Source organism: Agelaius phoeniceus, chromosome 36 (genome assembly GCF_051311805.1).
Source record: "Agelaius phoeniceus isolate bAgePho1 chromosome 36, bAgePho1.hap1, whole genome shotgun sequence".
Lineage (NCBI taxonomy): Eukaryota > Metazoa > Chordata > Aves > Passeriformes > Icteridae > Agelaius > Agelaius phoeniceus.
The window spans coordinates 1216843-1233152 of NC_135300.1; the positions used below are offsets into that span (position 1 = coordinate 1216843).

Sequence of the window (16310 nt, forward strand, 5' to 3'; positions counted from 1 at the left end):
ATTTTTGGGGTCAGGGTTGGGGTGACATTTGGGGTCCTGGAGCCATTTTTGGGGTCACATTTGGGGTCCCTTTGGGCTCAGTGTCGGGGTCACTTTTGGGGTCCTGGGGTCCCTTTGGGCTCAGTTTTGGGGTCCCTCCTGGAGCCACTTTTGGGGTCACTTTTGGGGTCACTTTTGGGGTCCTGGAGCCATTTTTGGGGTCCCTTTTGGGGTCCCTTTGGGGTCAGAGTTGGGGTCCTGGGGTCACTTTTGGAGCCATTTTTGGGGTCAGGGTTGGGGTCACTTTGGGGTCCTGGAGCCATTTTTGGGGTCCCTTTGGGGTCACTTTTGGGGTCACTCCTGGGGTCACTTTGGGCTCCCTTTGGGCTCAGTGTTGGGGTCCCTCCTGGAGCCACTTTTGGGGTCACTTTTGGGGTCACTTTTGGGGTCCTGGAGCCATTTTTGGGGTCACTTTTGGGGTCACTCCTGGAGCCATTTTTGGGGTCATTTTTGGGATCACTCCTGGGTTCACTTCTGAGGTCCTGGAGCCATTTTTGGGGTCCCTTTGGGCTCAGTGTTGGAGTCACTCCTGGAGCCATTTTTGGGGTCATTTTTGGGGTCAATTTTGGGGTCACATTTGGGGTCCTGGAGCCACTTTTGGGGTCACTCTTGGGGTCATTTTTGGGGTCCCGGAGCCATTTTTGGGGTCCCTTTTGGGCTCAGTTTTGGGGTCACTTTTGGGGTCATGTTTGGGGCCATTTCTGGGTCACTTTTGGGGTCCATTTTGGGGTCACTCCTGGGGTCACATTTGGGGTCCTGGAGCCATTTTTGGGGTCCCTTTTGGGGTCACTCCTGGGGTCATTTTTGGGGTCCTGGAGCCATTTTTGGGGTCCCTTTGGGCTCAGTTTTGGGGTCACTCCTGGAGCCATTTTTGGGGTCAGTTTTGGGGTCCTGGAGCCATTTTTGGGGTCCCTTTGGGGTCACTTTTGGGGTCAGTTTTGGGGTCCCTCCTGGAGCCACTTTTGGGGTCTCTTTGGGGTCACTTTTGGGGTCATTTTTGGGGTCACTCCTGGGGTCACATTTGGGGTCCTGGAGCCATTTTTGGGGTCCTGGAGCCATTTTTGGGGTCCCTTTGGGGTCACTTTTGGGGTCACTCCTGGAGCCATTTCTGGGGTCATTTTTGGGGTCCTGGAGCCATTTTTGGGGTCCCTTTTGGGGTCACTTTTGGGGTCACATTTGGGGTCCTGGAGCCATTTTGGGGTCCCTTTGGGCTCAGTTTTGGGGTCCCTTTTGGGGTCACTTTTGGGGTCATTTTTGGGGTCCTGGAGCCATTTTTGGGGTCCCCTTTGGGGTCACTTTTGGGGTCATTTTTGGGGTCACTTTTGGGGTCACATTTGGGGTCCTGGAGCCATTTTTGGGGTCCCTTTTGGGGTCACTTTTGGGGTCACTTTTGGGGTCACTCCTGGAGCCATTTTTGGGGTCCCTTTGGGGTCACTTTTGGGGTCACTCCTGTGGTCACTTTTGGGGTCCTGGGGTCACTCCTGGAGCCATTTTTGGGGTCATTTGTGGGGTCAGGGTTGGGGTCACATTTTGGGTCCTGGAGCCATTTTTGGGGTCCTTTTGGGGTCCCTTAGGGCTCAGTTTTGGGGGTCCCTCCTGGAGCCATTTCTGGGGTCACTTTTGGGGTCATTTTTGGGGTCCTGGAGCCATTTTTGGGGTCCCTTTTGGGGTCACTCCTGGGGTCATTTTTGGGGTCCTGGAGCCATTTTTGGGGTCCCTTTGGGCTCAGTTTTGGGGTCACTCCTGGAGCCATTTTTGGGGTCACATTTGGGGTCCTGGAGCCATTTTTGGGGTCATTTTTGGGGTCAGTTTTGGGGTCACATTTGGGGTCCTGGAGCCATTTTTGGGGTCCTGGAGCCATTTTGGGGTCCCTTTTGGGGTCACTTTTGGGGTCACTCCGTCCAGCGGTGCCCGCAGTGCGGGGCCGTGCACACGTAGTACAACCTCATGGCATCCTGGGGGATTTTGGGGGAAATTTGAGGCATTTTGGGGAAATCGCTGGAAAATTTTCCCCTAAAAAAGCTCCTGGGATCTTTCCCCCAAAAATCCCCTTCAAAATCCACCCAAAATAACCCCAAATTCATCCCAAATCCATCCCAAAATCCCCCAAAGAGTCCTCCCAAAATCCCCTGGGATCCCTCCCTAAAACCCTCCTGGGATCCCCCCCAAAAAAAACCCCAAAATCCCCAAAAATCCCCCCAAAAAATCCCAAAATCTTCAGAGACCCCTCCCCAAAAAACCCCAAAACCTCCCCAAAAAAAACCCAAAACCTCCCCGAAAAATCCCAAAATCCCCTGGGACCTCCCCCAAAAAAACCCCAAAATTCCCCCCAAAAACCCCCCAAAACTCCTCCCAAAAAACCCCAAATCCCCCCAGATCGTCCCTAAAAACAACCCCAAAAAACCCCAAAATTCCCTCCCTAAAAACCCCAAATATCCCCCCTAAAAACCCCCCAAGATTCTCTCCAAAAAACCCCAAAATCCCCTTGGACCCCTCTCCAAAAAACCCCAAAACATCCCCCAAAAAACCCCAAAACTCCCCCCAGATCCTCCCTAAAAAACAACCCAAAAAACCCCAAAATTCCCCCCAAAAAACCCCAAAATCCTCTGGGACCCCTTCCCAAAAAACCCCAAAATCCTTCCCCAAAAACCCCAAAACTCCCCCCAAAAAAACCCTAAAACTCCCCCCAGATCCTCCCTAAAAACAACCCCAAAAAACCCCAAAATCCCGTGGGACCCCTCCCAAAAAACCCCCAAAACCTCCCCCAAAAAGCCCCAAAATCCCCTGGGACCCCTCCCCAAAAAACCCCAAAAATCCCCAAATCCCACAAGGACCAGAGAAATTTTGGGGTTTTTTGGGAGAGGATTTTGGGGTTTGTTTTTGGGGTTTTTAGGGCGGATTTTGGGGTTTATTTTGGGGTTATTTTGGGGAGATTTTTGGGGTTTTTTGGGAGGATTTTGGGGTTTTTTTAGGGGGTTTTTGGGAGAGGATTTTGGGGTTTTTTAGGTTTTTTTAGGGAGAATTTTGGGTTTTTTTGGGAGGATTTGGGGATTTTTTAGGGGAGGATTTTGGGGTTTTTTGGGTTTTTTTGGGAGAGGATTTTTGGGGTTTTTTTAGGGGAGGATTTTGGGGTTTTTTGGGAAGAATTTTGGGGTTTTTTGGGGAGAATTTTGGGGTTTTTTTAGGGAGGATTTTGGGGTTTTTTAGGGAGAATTTTGGGGTTTTTTGGGAGGATTTTGGGGGGTTTTTTGGGGGTTTTTTTTGGGAGGATTTTGGGGTTTTTTAGGGGAGAATTTTGGGTTTTAGGGAGGATTTTGAGGTTTTTTAGGGGGTTTTTAAGGAGAATTTTGGGCTTTTTTAGGGAGAATTTTGGGCTTTTTTAGGGGTTTTAGGGGGAGGATTTGGGGTTTTTTAGGGAGGATTTTGGGGTTTTTTGGGAGAGGATTTTGGGGGTTTTTAGGGAGGATTTGGGGGAGGATTTTGGGGTTTTTTTTGGGAGGATTTTGGGTTTTTTTGGGAGGATTTTGGGTTTTTTTAGGGGAGGATTTTGGGGGGGTTTAGGGACAATTTGGGGGTTTTTAATGAGAATTTTGGGGGTTTTTAGGGGAGATTTTTGGGGGTTTTTTTGGGGAGAATTTTTGGATTTTTTAGGGGGTTTTTAGGGAGGATTTTGGGTTTTTTTAGGGAGGATTTTGGGGTTTTTTAGGGATGATTTTGGCGTTTTTTAGGGTTTTTTTTGGGGATTTTTTAGGGTTTTTTGTAGGGAGGATTGGGGTTTGTTTTGGTGTTTTTAGGGAGGGATTTTGGGGTTGTTTTGGGGAGTTTTGGGGGTTTTTTTAGGGAGGAGTTTTAGGGATGATTTTGGGGTTGTTTTGGGGATGATTTTGGGGTTGTTTTGGGGTCTTTTAGGGAGGGATTTTGGGGGAGATTTTTGGGGTTTTTAGGGATGATTTTAGGGATGATTTTGGGGTTGTTTTTGGGGTTTATTTGGGGGTTTTTTGGGAGAGGATTTGGTGGTTTTTGGGGGAGGATTGGGGGTTTTTTAGGGAGGATTTGGTGGATTTTAGGGGAGGATTTTGGGGTTTTTTTTGGTTTTTTTTTAGGGAGAATTTTGGGTTTTTTAGGGAAGATTTTGGGGTGTTTGGTTGAGGAGGTTTTTGGGGTTGTTTTGGGGTCTTTTGGGGGTTTTTTTTTTGGGGTTGGGTTTTGGGGTATTGTTGGGGGTTGTTTTTTTTGGGGTTGTTTTGGGGTTTTTTAGGGGAGAATTTTGGGGCTTTTAGGGGAGGCTTTTGAGGGGTTTTAGGGACAATTTGGGGTTTTTGGGGGAGAATTTTGGGGCTTTTTAGGAGTTTTTATGGGAGAGGATTTTGGGGTTTTTTAGGGCAGATTTTGGGGTTGTTTTGGGGTTGTTTTGGGGTTTGTTTTGGGAGGATTTTGGGGTTGTTTTGGGGTTTTTTAGGGATGATTTTGGGGTTTGTTTTGGGGCTTTTTTAGGGAAGATTTTGGGGTTTTTTAGGGAGGATTTTGGGGTTTGTTTTGGGGTTTTTTTGGGGAGGATTTTGGGGGTTTTTTGGGGTTTTTTAGTGAGGATTTTGAGCTTTTTTAGGGGATAATTTTGGGGTTTTTTTAGGGAAGATTTTGGGATTTTTAGGGGGTTTTTTAGGGAGGATTTGGGGGTTTTTTAGGGATGATTTTGGAGTTTATTTTGGGGTTGTTTTTGGGGTTTTAGGGATGATTTTGGGGTTGTTTTAGGGCGGATTTTGGGGTTTGTTTTGGGGTTGTTTTGGGGTTTTTTAAGGATGATTTTGGGGATTTTTGGGAGGATTTTGGGGTTTTTTAGGGGTTTTTTTAGGGAGAATTTTGGGTTTTTTAGGGAGGATTTTGGGGTTTGTTTTGGGGTTTGCTTTGGGGTTTGTTTTGGGGTTGTTTTGGGGTTTTTTTAGGGAGAATTTTGGGTTTTTAGGGAGGATTTTGGGGTTTGTTTTGGGGTTTGCTTTGGGGTTTGTTTTGGGGTTGTTTTGGGGTTTTTTTAGGGAGGATTTTGGGTTTTTTTGGGGAGGATTTTGGGGTTGTTTTGGGGCTGTTTTGGGGTTTGTTTTGGGGGTTTTTAGGGAGGATTTTGGGGGTTTTTTTAGGGTTTTTTGGGAGAGGATTTGGGGTTTTTTGGGAGGATTTTGTGGATTTTTGGGAGGATTTTGGGAGGTTTTGGGGTCTTTTTGGGGTTTTTTTTGGGGTTTTCCCTCACCTCAGCACGGGCGCTGTGGGACTGGAAGAACACGGCCTCCTTGTGCCCACACCTGCACGGGGACAGCGAGAGCGGCCCTGAGCTCCTCGTGTCCCCAAATGTCCCCAAAGTGTCCCAAATGTGTCCAAATGGCCCCAAATGGCCCCAAATGGCCCCAAATGTGTCCAAAGTGTCCCCAAATGGCCCCAAATGGCCCCAAATGTGTCCAAAGTGTCCCCAAATGGTCCCAAATGGGTCCAAAGTGGCCCCAAATGGCCCCAGGGTGTCCTCAAATGTGTCCAAAGTGTCCCCAAATGGCCCCAAAGTGTCCCCAAATGGCCCCAAGGTGGCCCCAAATGTGTCCAAAGTGTCCCCAAATGTGTCCCCAGGGTGGCCCCAAATGTGTCCAAAGTGGCCCCAAATGTGTCCAAAGTGGCCCCAAATGTGTCCCCAAGGTGGCCCCAAACGGCCCCAAATGTGTCCCCAAACGGCCCCAAATGTGGCCCCAAATGGTCCCAAATGTGTCCAAAGTGTCCCAAATGTGTCCCCAAATGGCCCCAAATGTGTCCCCAAGGGTCCCAAATGTCTCCAAATGGCCCCAAGGTGTCCCCAAATGGCCCCAAATGTGTCCAAAGTGTCCCCAAATGTTCCCAAATGTGTCCAAAGTGTCCCCAAATGTGGCCCCAAATGGCCCCAAATGTGTCCAAAGTGGCCCCAAATGGCCCCAAATGACCCCAAGGTGTCCCCAAAAGTGTCCAAAGTGTCCCCAAATGGCCCCAAATGGCCCCAAATGTGTCCAAAATGGCCCCAAATGTGTCCAAAATGGCCCCAAATGTCCCCAAAGTGTCCCCAAACGGCCCCAGGGTGTCCCCAAATGTGTCCAAAGTGTCCCCAAGGTGTCCCCAAAGTGTCCCCAAGGTGTCCCCAAAGTGGCCCCAAATGGCCCCAAAGTGTCCCCAAATGTGTCCCCAAAGTGTCCCCAAATGTGTCCAAATGTGGCCCCAAATGTGGCCCCAAATGTGTCCAAAGTGGCCCCAAATGTGGCCCCAAGGTGTCCCCAAATGTGGCCCCAAATGTGGCCCCAAATGGCCCCGAATGTGTCCGAATGTGTCCAAAGTGTCCCCAAGTGGCCCCAAATGTGTCCAAAGTGGCCCCAAAGTGTCCCCAAATGTGTCCCCCAATGGCCCCAAAGTGTCCCCAAATGTGTCCCCAAATGTCCCCAGGGTGGCCCCAAATGTGTCCCCAAATGGCCCCAAATGTGTCCAAAGTGTCCCCAAATGGCCCCAAATGTGTCCAAAGTGTCCCCAAATGTGTCCCCAAATGTGTCCCCAAATGGCCCCAAGGTGGCCTCAAATGACCCCAAGGTGTCCCCAAATGTGTCCCCAAATGTGGCCCCAAATGTGTCCCCAAATGTGGCCCCAAATGGGTCCAAACGGCCCCAAATGTGTCCCCAAGGTGGCCCCAAATGGCCCCAAATGTGTCCAAAGTGTCCCCAAATGTGTCCAAAGTGTCCCCAAGATGGCCCCAAATGTGTCCCCAAATGTGTCCCCAAATGTGTCCAAGTGTCCCCAAGGTGGCCCCAAGGTGGCCCCAAATGTGTCCCCAAATGTGTCCCCAAATGTGTCCCCAAGGTGGCCCCAAATGTGTCCCCAAATGGCCCCAAATGTGTCCAAATGTGTCCAAAGTGTCCCCAAATGGCCCCAAGGTGGCCCCAAATGTGTCCCAAATGTGTCCAAAGTGTCCCCAAAGTGTCCCAAAGTGTCCCCAAATGGCCCCAGGGTGGCCCCAGGGTGTCCCCAAAGTGTCCCCAAATGTGTCCCCAAATGGTACCAAACGGGTCCAAAGTGTCCCCAAATGGCCCCAAAGTGGCCCCAATGGCCCCAAATGTGTCCAAAGTGTCCCCCAAGTGGCCCCAAGATGGTCCCCAAATGTGTCCCAATGTCAAGTGTCCCCAGATGTGTCCCCAAATGGCCCCAGGGTGTCCCCAGATGTGTCCCCAAATGGCCCCAGGGTGTCCCCAGATGTGTCCAAATGGCCCCAAATGGCCCCAAAGGGCCCCCAAAGTGTCCCCAGATGTCCCCAAATGTGTCCAAAGTGTCCCCAGGTTTCCCCAACGTGGCTCTGATGTCCCCAAGGTGTCCCCCAGGTGTCCCCAAATGTCCCCAAGGTGCTCTGATGTCCTCAAGGTGTCCCCCAGGTGTCCCCAAATGTGTCCCTAAATGTCTCCAAGGTGTCCCCAAATGTACCCCAGGTGACTCCAAGGGTCTCTGATGTCCCCCAGGTGTCCCCAAATGGCCCCAAAGTGTCCCCAAGGGTCTCTGATGTCCCCAAGGTGTCCCCAAATTTCCCCACGGTGTCCCCAAGTTGTTCCCCAAGGTCCGCAGGTGTCCCCAAATGTCCCCCAGGTGACTCCAAGGTGCCCCAAATTGTCCCCAGATGTCCCCAAGGGTCTCCAAAGTGTCCCCAAATGTCCCCAAATTGTCCCAGGTGTCCCTAAATTGTCCCCACATGTCCCCAGGTGTCCCCCACGTGTCCCCCAGGTGTCTCCAAGGGTCTCTGATGTCCCCAGGGTGTCCCCAGGGTGTCCCCAGATGTCCCTAAATGTCTCCAAGGTGTCTCCTGACATCCCCCAGGTGTCCCCAAATGTCCCCCAATGTCCCCAATTTGTCCCCAAGGGTCTCAAAGTGTCCCCACGTGTCCCCCAGGTGTCCCCAGATGTCCCCCAGGTGTCCCCAAGGGTCTCTGATGTCCCCAAATGTCCCCAGATGTCCCCCAATGTCCCCCAGGTGTCCCCAAATGTCCCCAAGGTGTCCCCAAGATGTCCCCAGGTGTTCCCCAATGTTCCCCAGGTGTCCCCCAGGGGTCTCTGATGACTCCCAGGTGTCCCCAATTGGTCCCCAAATGTCCTCAAGGTGTCCCAAATGTGTCCAAACGGCCCCAAATGTCCCCCAGGTGTCCCCGAGATGTCCCCATTTGGTCCCCAAATGTCCCCAAAGTGTCCCCAAGGTGTCCCCAAATGTCCCCAAATTGTCCCAAATGTCCCCAAATTGTCCCCAAATGTCCCCAGGTGTCCCCAATTGTCCCAGGTGTCCCCAAATGTCTCCAAAATGTCCCCAAATGTCTCCAAAGTGTCCCCAGGGTGTCCCCAAACCTCCCCCATATGTCCCCAGATGTCTCCAAATGTCCCCAAATTGTCCCCAAATGTCTCCAAATGTCCCCAAATTGTCCCCAGATTGTCCCCAAATTGTCCCCAGATTGTCCCCAAATTGTCCCCAAATGTCCCCCAGGTGTCCCCAAGGTGTCCCCAGGTGTCCCCAGGTGTCCCCAGGCCTCTCTTGGCACGGGTGATCCTCGGTGCGGGGCAGGGTCGGATCCTGGGACACGTCAGCGATGATCTGGGTCAGCTCACTGCAAAGCACCAAATTCACCCCAAAATTCACCCCAAAATTCACCCAAAATTTACCCCAAAATTCACCCCAAATTCACCCCAAACCAATCCACCCAGAATCCCCCCAAAAAATCCCAAAAAGTTTGCCAAAAATCCCCCAAAATTCCCCCAAAATTCCCCCCAAAATCCACCCAAATATCCCCCAAAAATTCCCAAAAAATCCACCCAAATTCCCCCAAAATTCCCAAAAAATCCACCCCAAAATTCCCCCCAAAAATCCCAAAAAATCCCCAAAAATCCACCCAGAATTCCCCCAAAATTCCCCCAAAAATCCACCCAGAATTTCCCCAAAAATCCAAAAAGTCTGCCAAAAAATCCCCCAAAAATTCCCAAAAAATCCCCCAAAATTCAAAAAAATTCCAAAAAAATCCCCCAAAATCCCCCAAAATAAATTCCCCCAGAATTCTCCGCCAAATTCCCAAAAAATTCCCCCAAAATTAAAAAAAATCCACCCCAAATTCCCCCAAAATTCCTAAAAATTCCCCAAACAATTCCCAAAAATCCTCCAATCCCCAAATTCCAAAATCACCCAAAAACCCAAAATTCCCAAAAACCACCCAACCCAAAATTCACCCAAAATTTCCCCAAAAATCCACCAAAAATCACCCCAAATTTACCCCAAAATCCACCCAAAATTCCCCCCAAAAATCCCCAAAAGTCTGCCAAAAAATCCCCCAAAAATTCCCAAAAAATCCCCCCAAAATTCCAAAAAAATCCAAAAAAATCCCCCCAAAATTCCCCAAAAACCACCCAAATCCCAAAAAAATCACAAAATTCCAAAAAAACATTCCCAAGAAATCCACCCAACATTCCCAAACAATTCCCAAAAATCCCCCAAAATTCCCAAAAAATCTACATAAAATTCCCCAAAAATTCCACCCCAACATTCCCAACAAATCCCCAAATTCCCCCAAATCCCCCCAAATTCCCAAAAAATCCACCCAAAATTCCCCCCAAAAATTCCCAAAAACTCCACCCAAAATTCCAAAAATTTCCCAAAAATTTCCCAAAAAATCCACCCAAAATTCCCCCAAAAATTTCCAAAGAATTCCAAAAATTCACCCAGAATCCCCCAAAAATTCCCCAAAAATTCACCCAGAATTCCCCAAAATCCCAAAAAATCCATCCAAAATTTCCCCAAAATGCCAAAAAAATCCACCCAGAATTCCCCAAAAAATCCACCCAGAATTCCCAAAAAATTCCACCCAGAATTCCCCAAAAAATCCACCCAAAATTCCCCCAAAATTCCCCAAAAATCCTCCCAGAATTCTCCCAAAAATCCTCCCAGAATCCCCCAAAAATTCCCTAAAAATTCTCCAAAAAAATTTCCAAAAATCCACCCAAAATTCACCCAAAATCCACCCAATTCCCCCAAAAAATCCCAAAAAATCCACCCAAAATTCCCCCATAATTTCCCAAAAAATCCACCAAAAATTCCCAAAAATTCACCCAAAATTCCCCAAAAAATTCCCCAAACAATTCCCAAAAAATCCACCCAAAATTCCCCAAAAATCCACCCAAATATCCCCCAAAATTCCCAAAAAATCCACCCAAATATCCCCCAAAATTCCGAAAAAATCCACCCAAAATTTCCCCAAAATTTCCTAAAAATTCCCCCAAAAATTCCCAAAAAATTCCCCAAAAATCCACCCAAAATTCCCACAAAATCCACCCAGAATTCCCCCCAAAAATTCCCAAAAACTCCACCCAAAATTCCCAAAAAAATTCCAAAAAAAATCCACCCAAAAGTCCCAATAAATCCGCCCAGAATTCCCCCAAAAATTCCTAAAAATTCCCCTAAAATTCCGAAAAAATCCACCCCAAATTCCCCCAAAAATTCCCAATAAATCCACCCAGAATTCCCCCCAAAAATTCCAAAAACTCCACCCAAAATTCCCGAAAAATTCTCCAAAAAAATCCCAAAATCCACCAAATTTCCCCAAAAATTCCTAAAATCCACCCCAAATTCCCCCAAATTTCCTAAAAATCCACCCCAAATTCCCAAAGTTTCCAAAAAATTCCACCCAAATTCCCCAAAAATTCCCCAAATTCCACCCCAAAATTCCCAAAAATCCACCCAAAGTTCCCCTAAAAATTCCAAAAAATCCACCCAAAATTCCCCCAAAATCCACCCAAATATCCCCCAAAAATTCCCAAAAAATCCACCCAAAATTCTCCCAAAAAATTCCAAAAAAAATCACCCAAAATTCCCAATAAATCCACCCAGAATTCCCCCCAAAAATTCCTAAAAATTCACCCAAAATTCCCAAAAAATCCACCCAAAATTCCCCCAAAAATTCCTAAAAATTCCCCCAAAAATTCCGAAAAATTCCCAAAACATTTTAGGGAATTTAATTTTTGGGAATTTTGGGGATACTTTAGGGATAATTTTTGGGATACTTTGGGGGATATTTTAGGAATATTTTGGGACATTTCAGGAATATTTTTAGGGATATTTTGGGAACATTTTAGGGACAATTTTTGGGATATTTTGAGGATATTTTTTGGGATATTTTAGGGATAATTTAGGGATAATTTGGGGGATATTTTGGGGAATATTTTGGGGATATTTTAGGGATATTTTAGGAACATTTTAGGGATAATTTTGGGGATATTTTTGGCATAATTTTAGGGATATTTTACGGATATTTTATGGATATTTTTGGGAACATTTTAGGGATATTTTTGGGGATATTTTGAGGATATTTTGGAAATATTTTAGGGAATATTTTGGGGATATTTTGGAACATTTTAGGGATATTTTTGGGGATATTTTGAGGATATTTTGGAGATATTTTAGGGAACATTTTAGGATTTTGGAATATTTTAGGGATATTTTTGGGAATATTTTAGGGACTATTTCGGGATATTTTAGAATGGATATTTTAGAAAATTTTGGGATATTTTTGGGATTGTTTTTGGGCATATTTTTGGGATATTTTAGGGATATTTTTGGGGTATTTTTGGGGATATTTTTAGGGATATTTTTGGGATATTTTAGGGATAATTTTTGGGATATTTTAGGATATTTTAGGAACATTTTAGGGATATTTTGGGGATATTTTGGGGACATTTTAGGAACATTTTGGGATATTTTTGGGGATATTTCTGGAGTATTTGAGAATATTTTGAGGATATTTTGGGGAATATTTTGGATATTTTGGAACATTTTGGGATCTTTAGATTGGATATTTTAGGATATTTAGGGATAATTTAGGGATATTTTTGGGATATTTTTGGGACATTTTGAGATAATTTGGGATATTTAGGGAACATTTTAGGGATATTTTGGGAGTATTTTCGCAGATATTTTAGGGATAATTTAGGGATATTTTGGGATATTTTTGGGGATATTTGGGGATATTTTTGTGAATATTTTAGGGATATTTTGGGGATATTTTATGGATACTTTAGGAACATTTTAGGGGTATTTTTAGGGATATTTTGGGATAATTTTTGGGATATTTTGGGGTGTTCTGGCCTGGCTGAGCACTCACTCCACTTCGTGTGTGATCTTGTTGACGTAGATGCAGCTGTTGTCAGCCTCCTGCTGGTAATCACAGTTCCTGCACTGGGACAAACTGGGATCAACTGGAGGGACTGGGAGGGACTGGGAGGGACTGGGAGGGACTGGGATGGACTGGATGGCACTGGACAAACTGGATCAACTGGGAGGGACTGGGAGAGGGACTGGGATCAACTGGGAGGGATTGGGAGGGACTGGGAGGGACTGGGAGAGACTGGGACAAACTGGGAGGACTGGAGGGACTGGGAGGGACTGGGGACTGAAACTGGGATCAACTGGAGGGACTGGGATGGACTGGGATGAACTGGGATCAACTGGAGGGACTGGGGGGGACTGGGATCAACTGGGAGGGACTGGGAGAGGGACTGGGAGGGACTGGGATGAACTGGGATGAGGACTGGAGGGGATTGGGATCAACTGGGAGGGACTGGGGGGACTGGGAGAGGGACTGGACAACTGGGATCAACTGGGAGGGACTGGGAGGGGACTGGGATGAACTGGGAGGGACTGGGACAAACTGGGAGCGACTGGGATGGACTGGGATGGACTGGAATGAACTGGGACAAACTGGGATGGACTGGGATGGACTGGGATGAACTGGGATGGACTGGGATGGACTGGGACAAACTGGGATGAACTGGGACGAACTGGACAAACTGGGAGTGACTGGGATGAACTGGGACAAACTGGGGATGAACTGGGACAAACTGGGACAAACTGGGAGTGACTGGGATGAACTGGGATGAACTGGAATGAACTGGGATGAACTGGGACAAACTGGGATGGACTGGACAAACTGGGATGGAGGGACTGGGACTGGGATGGACTGGGATGGACTGGGACAAACTGGATGAACTGGGATGGACTGGATGACTGGGATGGACTGGGATGAACTGGGATGAACTGGGAGTGACTGGGATGGACTGGACAAACTGGAGGGGACTGGACAAACTGGATGAACAGGGATGAACTGGGATGAACTGGGATGGACTGGGACAAACTGGAATGAACTGGAATGAACTGGTACAAACTGGGAGTGACTGGGATGGACTGGGATGAACTGGGATGAACTGGTACAAACTGGGATGGACTGGATGAACTGGGATGAACTGGGATGGACTGGGAGTGACTGGGATGGACTGGGAGTGACTGGGATGAACTGGGATGAACTGGGATGAACTGGGATGGACTGGGACAAACTGGAATGAACTGGACAAACTGGGAGTGACTGGGATGGACTGGGACAAACTGGGAGTGACTGGGAGTGACTGGATGAACTGGATGAACTGGGATGAACTGGATGGACTGGACAAACTGGGAGTGACTGGGATGGACTGGGATGGACTGGGACAAACTGGGACGAACTGGGACAACTGGAATGAACTGGAATGGACTGGGACAAACTGGAATGGACTGGGACAAACTGGGAGTGACTGGGATGGACTGGGACAAACTGGGATGGACTGGGATGAACTGGGTCAAACTGGGATGGACTGGGACAAACTGGGATGAACTGGGACGAACTGGAATGAACTGGGACAAACTGGGAGCACTGGGATGGACTGGGACAAACTGGGATGGACTGGAATGAACTGGACAAACTGGGACGAACTGGGACAAACTGGGAGTGACTGGGATGAACTGGGACAAACTGGGAGTGACTGGGATGAACTGGGAGTGACTGGGATGAACTGGGACAAACTGGGAGTGACTGGGATGAACTGGGACAAACTGGGAGCACTGGGATGGACTGGGCGGGCTGAGGGCCCAGTCCCAGTCCCAAACTGGTCCCAGTTTGGGCACTCACGGCGTAGAGCAGGATCCGGTTCTCCTTGTCCTCCTTGGGGTACAGCATGTTGTTACTGGGCAAACTGGATTACTGGGAGGCTCCAGGGGGAAAATTCCCAAGTTTCCACCATAAAATTCCCAATTTTTCCCCTCAAAATTCCAAATTTTTCCCCTCAAAATTACCAAATTTTTCACCCCAAAATTCCCAATTTCCACTTCAAATTCCCAATTCTCCACCATAAAATTCCCAATTTCCACCACAAAATTCCCATTTTTCACCTCAAAATTCCCAAATTTTCCACCACAAAATCCCAAATTTCCACCACAACCAATTCCCCAATTCCACCTCAAAATTCCCCCTTTTTTACCTTAAAATTCCCTTTTTTTACCACAAAATTCCCAATTTCCACCACAAAATTCCTAATTTTCTACCACAAAATTCCCCCTTTTTTACCATAAAATTCCCAATTTTTCACCTCAAAATTCCCAATTTCCACCATAAAATTCCCAATTCTCCACCATAAAATTCCCAATGTTTCCCCTCAAAATTCCAAATTTTCTACCACAAAATTCCCCCTTTTTTACCATAAAATTCCCAATTTTTCCCCTCAAAATTCCAAATTTTCCACCACAAAATTCCCAGTTTTCCACCATAAAATTCCCAATTTTCCACCACAAAATTCCCAATTTTTCCCCTCAAACCTCCCAATTTTCCACCACAAAATTCCCAACGCTCCACCATAAAATTCCCCAATTTTCCACCACAAAATTCCCAATTCTCCACCATAAAATTCCAAATTTTCCACCACAAAATTCCCAATTTTCCACCACAAAATTCCAAATTTTCTACCACAAAATTCCCCCTTTTTTACCATAAAATTCTCCACCACAAAATTCCCAATTCTCCACCATAAAAGTCCCAATTTTCCACCACAAAATTCCCATTTTCCCACCACAAAATTCCCCCTTTTTTACCCCAAAATTCCCTATTTACCACCACAAAATTCCCTCTTTTTTTACCATAAATTCCCTTTTTTTTACCTCAAAATTCCAAATTTTCTACCACAAAATTCCCAATTTTTCACCTAAAAATTCCCATTTTTTCCCCTCACAATTCCCTTTTTTCCCCTCACAATTCCCGATATTTTTCCCTCTCACAATTTCCAATTTCTCCCCCTCACAATTCCTAATTTTACCCCTCAAAATTCCCCGTCTTTTCCCCTCACAACTCCCAATATTTTTCCCCTCACAATTCCCAATTTTTCCCCTCAAAATTCCCCGTCTTTTCCCCTCACAATTCCCAATTTTTCCCCTCACAATTCCCGTCTTTTCCCCTCATAATTCCCGATATGTTTCCCCCTCACAATTCCCGATGTTTTCTCCTCACAATTTCCAATTTCTCCCCCCTCACAATTCCCGATTTTTCCCCCTCACAATTCCCAATTTTCCCCCTCACAATTCCCTGAAACTTTTCCCCTCAAAATTCCCTGTATTTTTCCCTCACAACTCCCGTTTTTTTCCCCTCGCAATTCCCAATTTCTCCCCCTCACAATTCCCAATTTTGCCCTCACAATTCCCGATATTTTTTCCTTCACGATTCCCGATGTTTCCCCTCACAATTCCCGTCTTTTCCCCTCACAACTCCCAATATTTTTCCCCTCACAATTTCCAATTTCTCCCCCTCACAATTCCCAATTTTTCCCCTCACAATTCCCGATTTTTCCCCCTCACAATTCCCAATTTTTCCCCTCACAATTCCCTGAAACTTTTCCCCTCAAAATTCCCTGTATTTTTCCCTCACAACTCCCAGTTTTCCCCCTCACAATTCCCAATTTTTCCCCTCACGATTCCCAATTTTCCCCCCAAAAATCCTGATACTTTTCCCTCAGAATTCCCTGTATTTTTCCCCTCACCATTCCCTGTATTTTCCCCCTCACAATTCCTCGTTTTCCCCTCACGATTCCCGCCATTCCCCGCTGCACCCCGCCTGTCCCCCCCGCCTCTCCCGGTGCATCCCCGGCGCATTCCCGCTGTTTTCCGCCCCACATTCCCGCTGTTTTCCCGCTGTTTTCCCGCTGTTTTCCCTCACCATTCCTGGCAGAACCGAATCCCCACGAAGCCCGGCTCGTACGCGCCGTCCCCATCCATGGCTGCGCGGACACGCCCCTTTCCACTTCCTCCCTCATCCCATTGGTCAAACCGCCCATCAATCATGCCCTTCCCAGCTTTTCATTGGTCACTACTCCCTTAGACCCTCATATGCCTTATTTCTATTGGTCAATCCT

General features: G+C 47.2%; 1 protein-coding gene across 1 annotated transcript; it reads right to left on the reverse strand.

The window, feature by feature from the left end:
- Positions 1-1840: 1840 nt before the first annotated feature.
- POLR2I (RNA polymerase II subunit I) lies at positions 1841-16212 on the reverse strand. Its single transcript, XM_077192927.1, has 6 exons — positions 16115-16212; positions 14045-14099; positions 12209-12282; positions 8594-8671; positions 5285-5336; positions 1841-1994 (listed from the first exon to the last, which is right to left on the reverse strand). The coding sequence occupies exons 1-6, from the start codon at positions 16171-16173 to the stop codon at positions 1932-1934; spliced, it is 381 nt and encodes a 126-aa protein (XP_077049042.1). The 5' UTR covers positions 16174-16212; the 3' UTR covers positions 1841-1931.
- Positions 16213-16310: the final 98 nt, after the last annotated feature.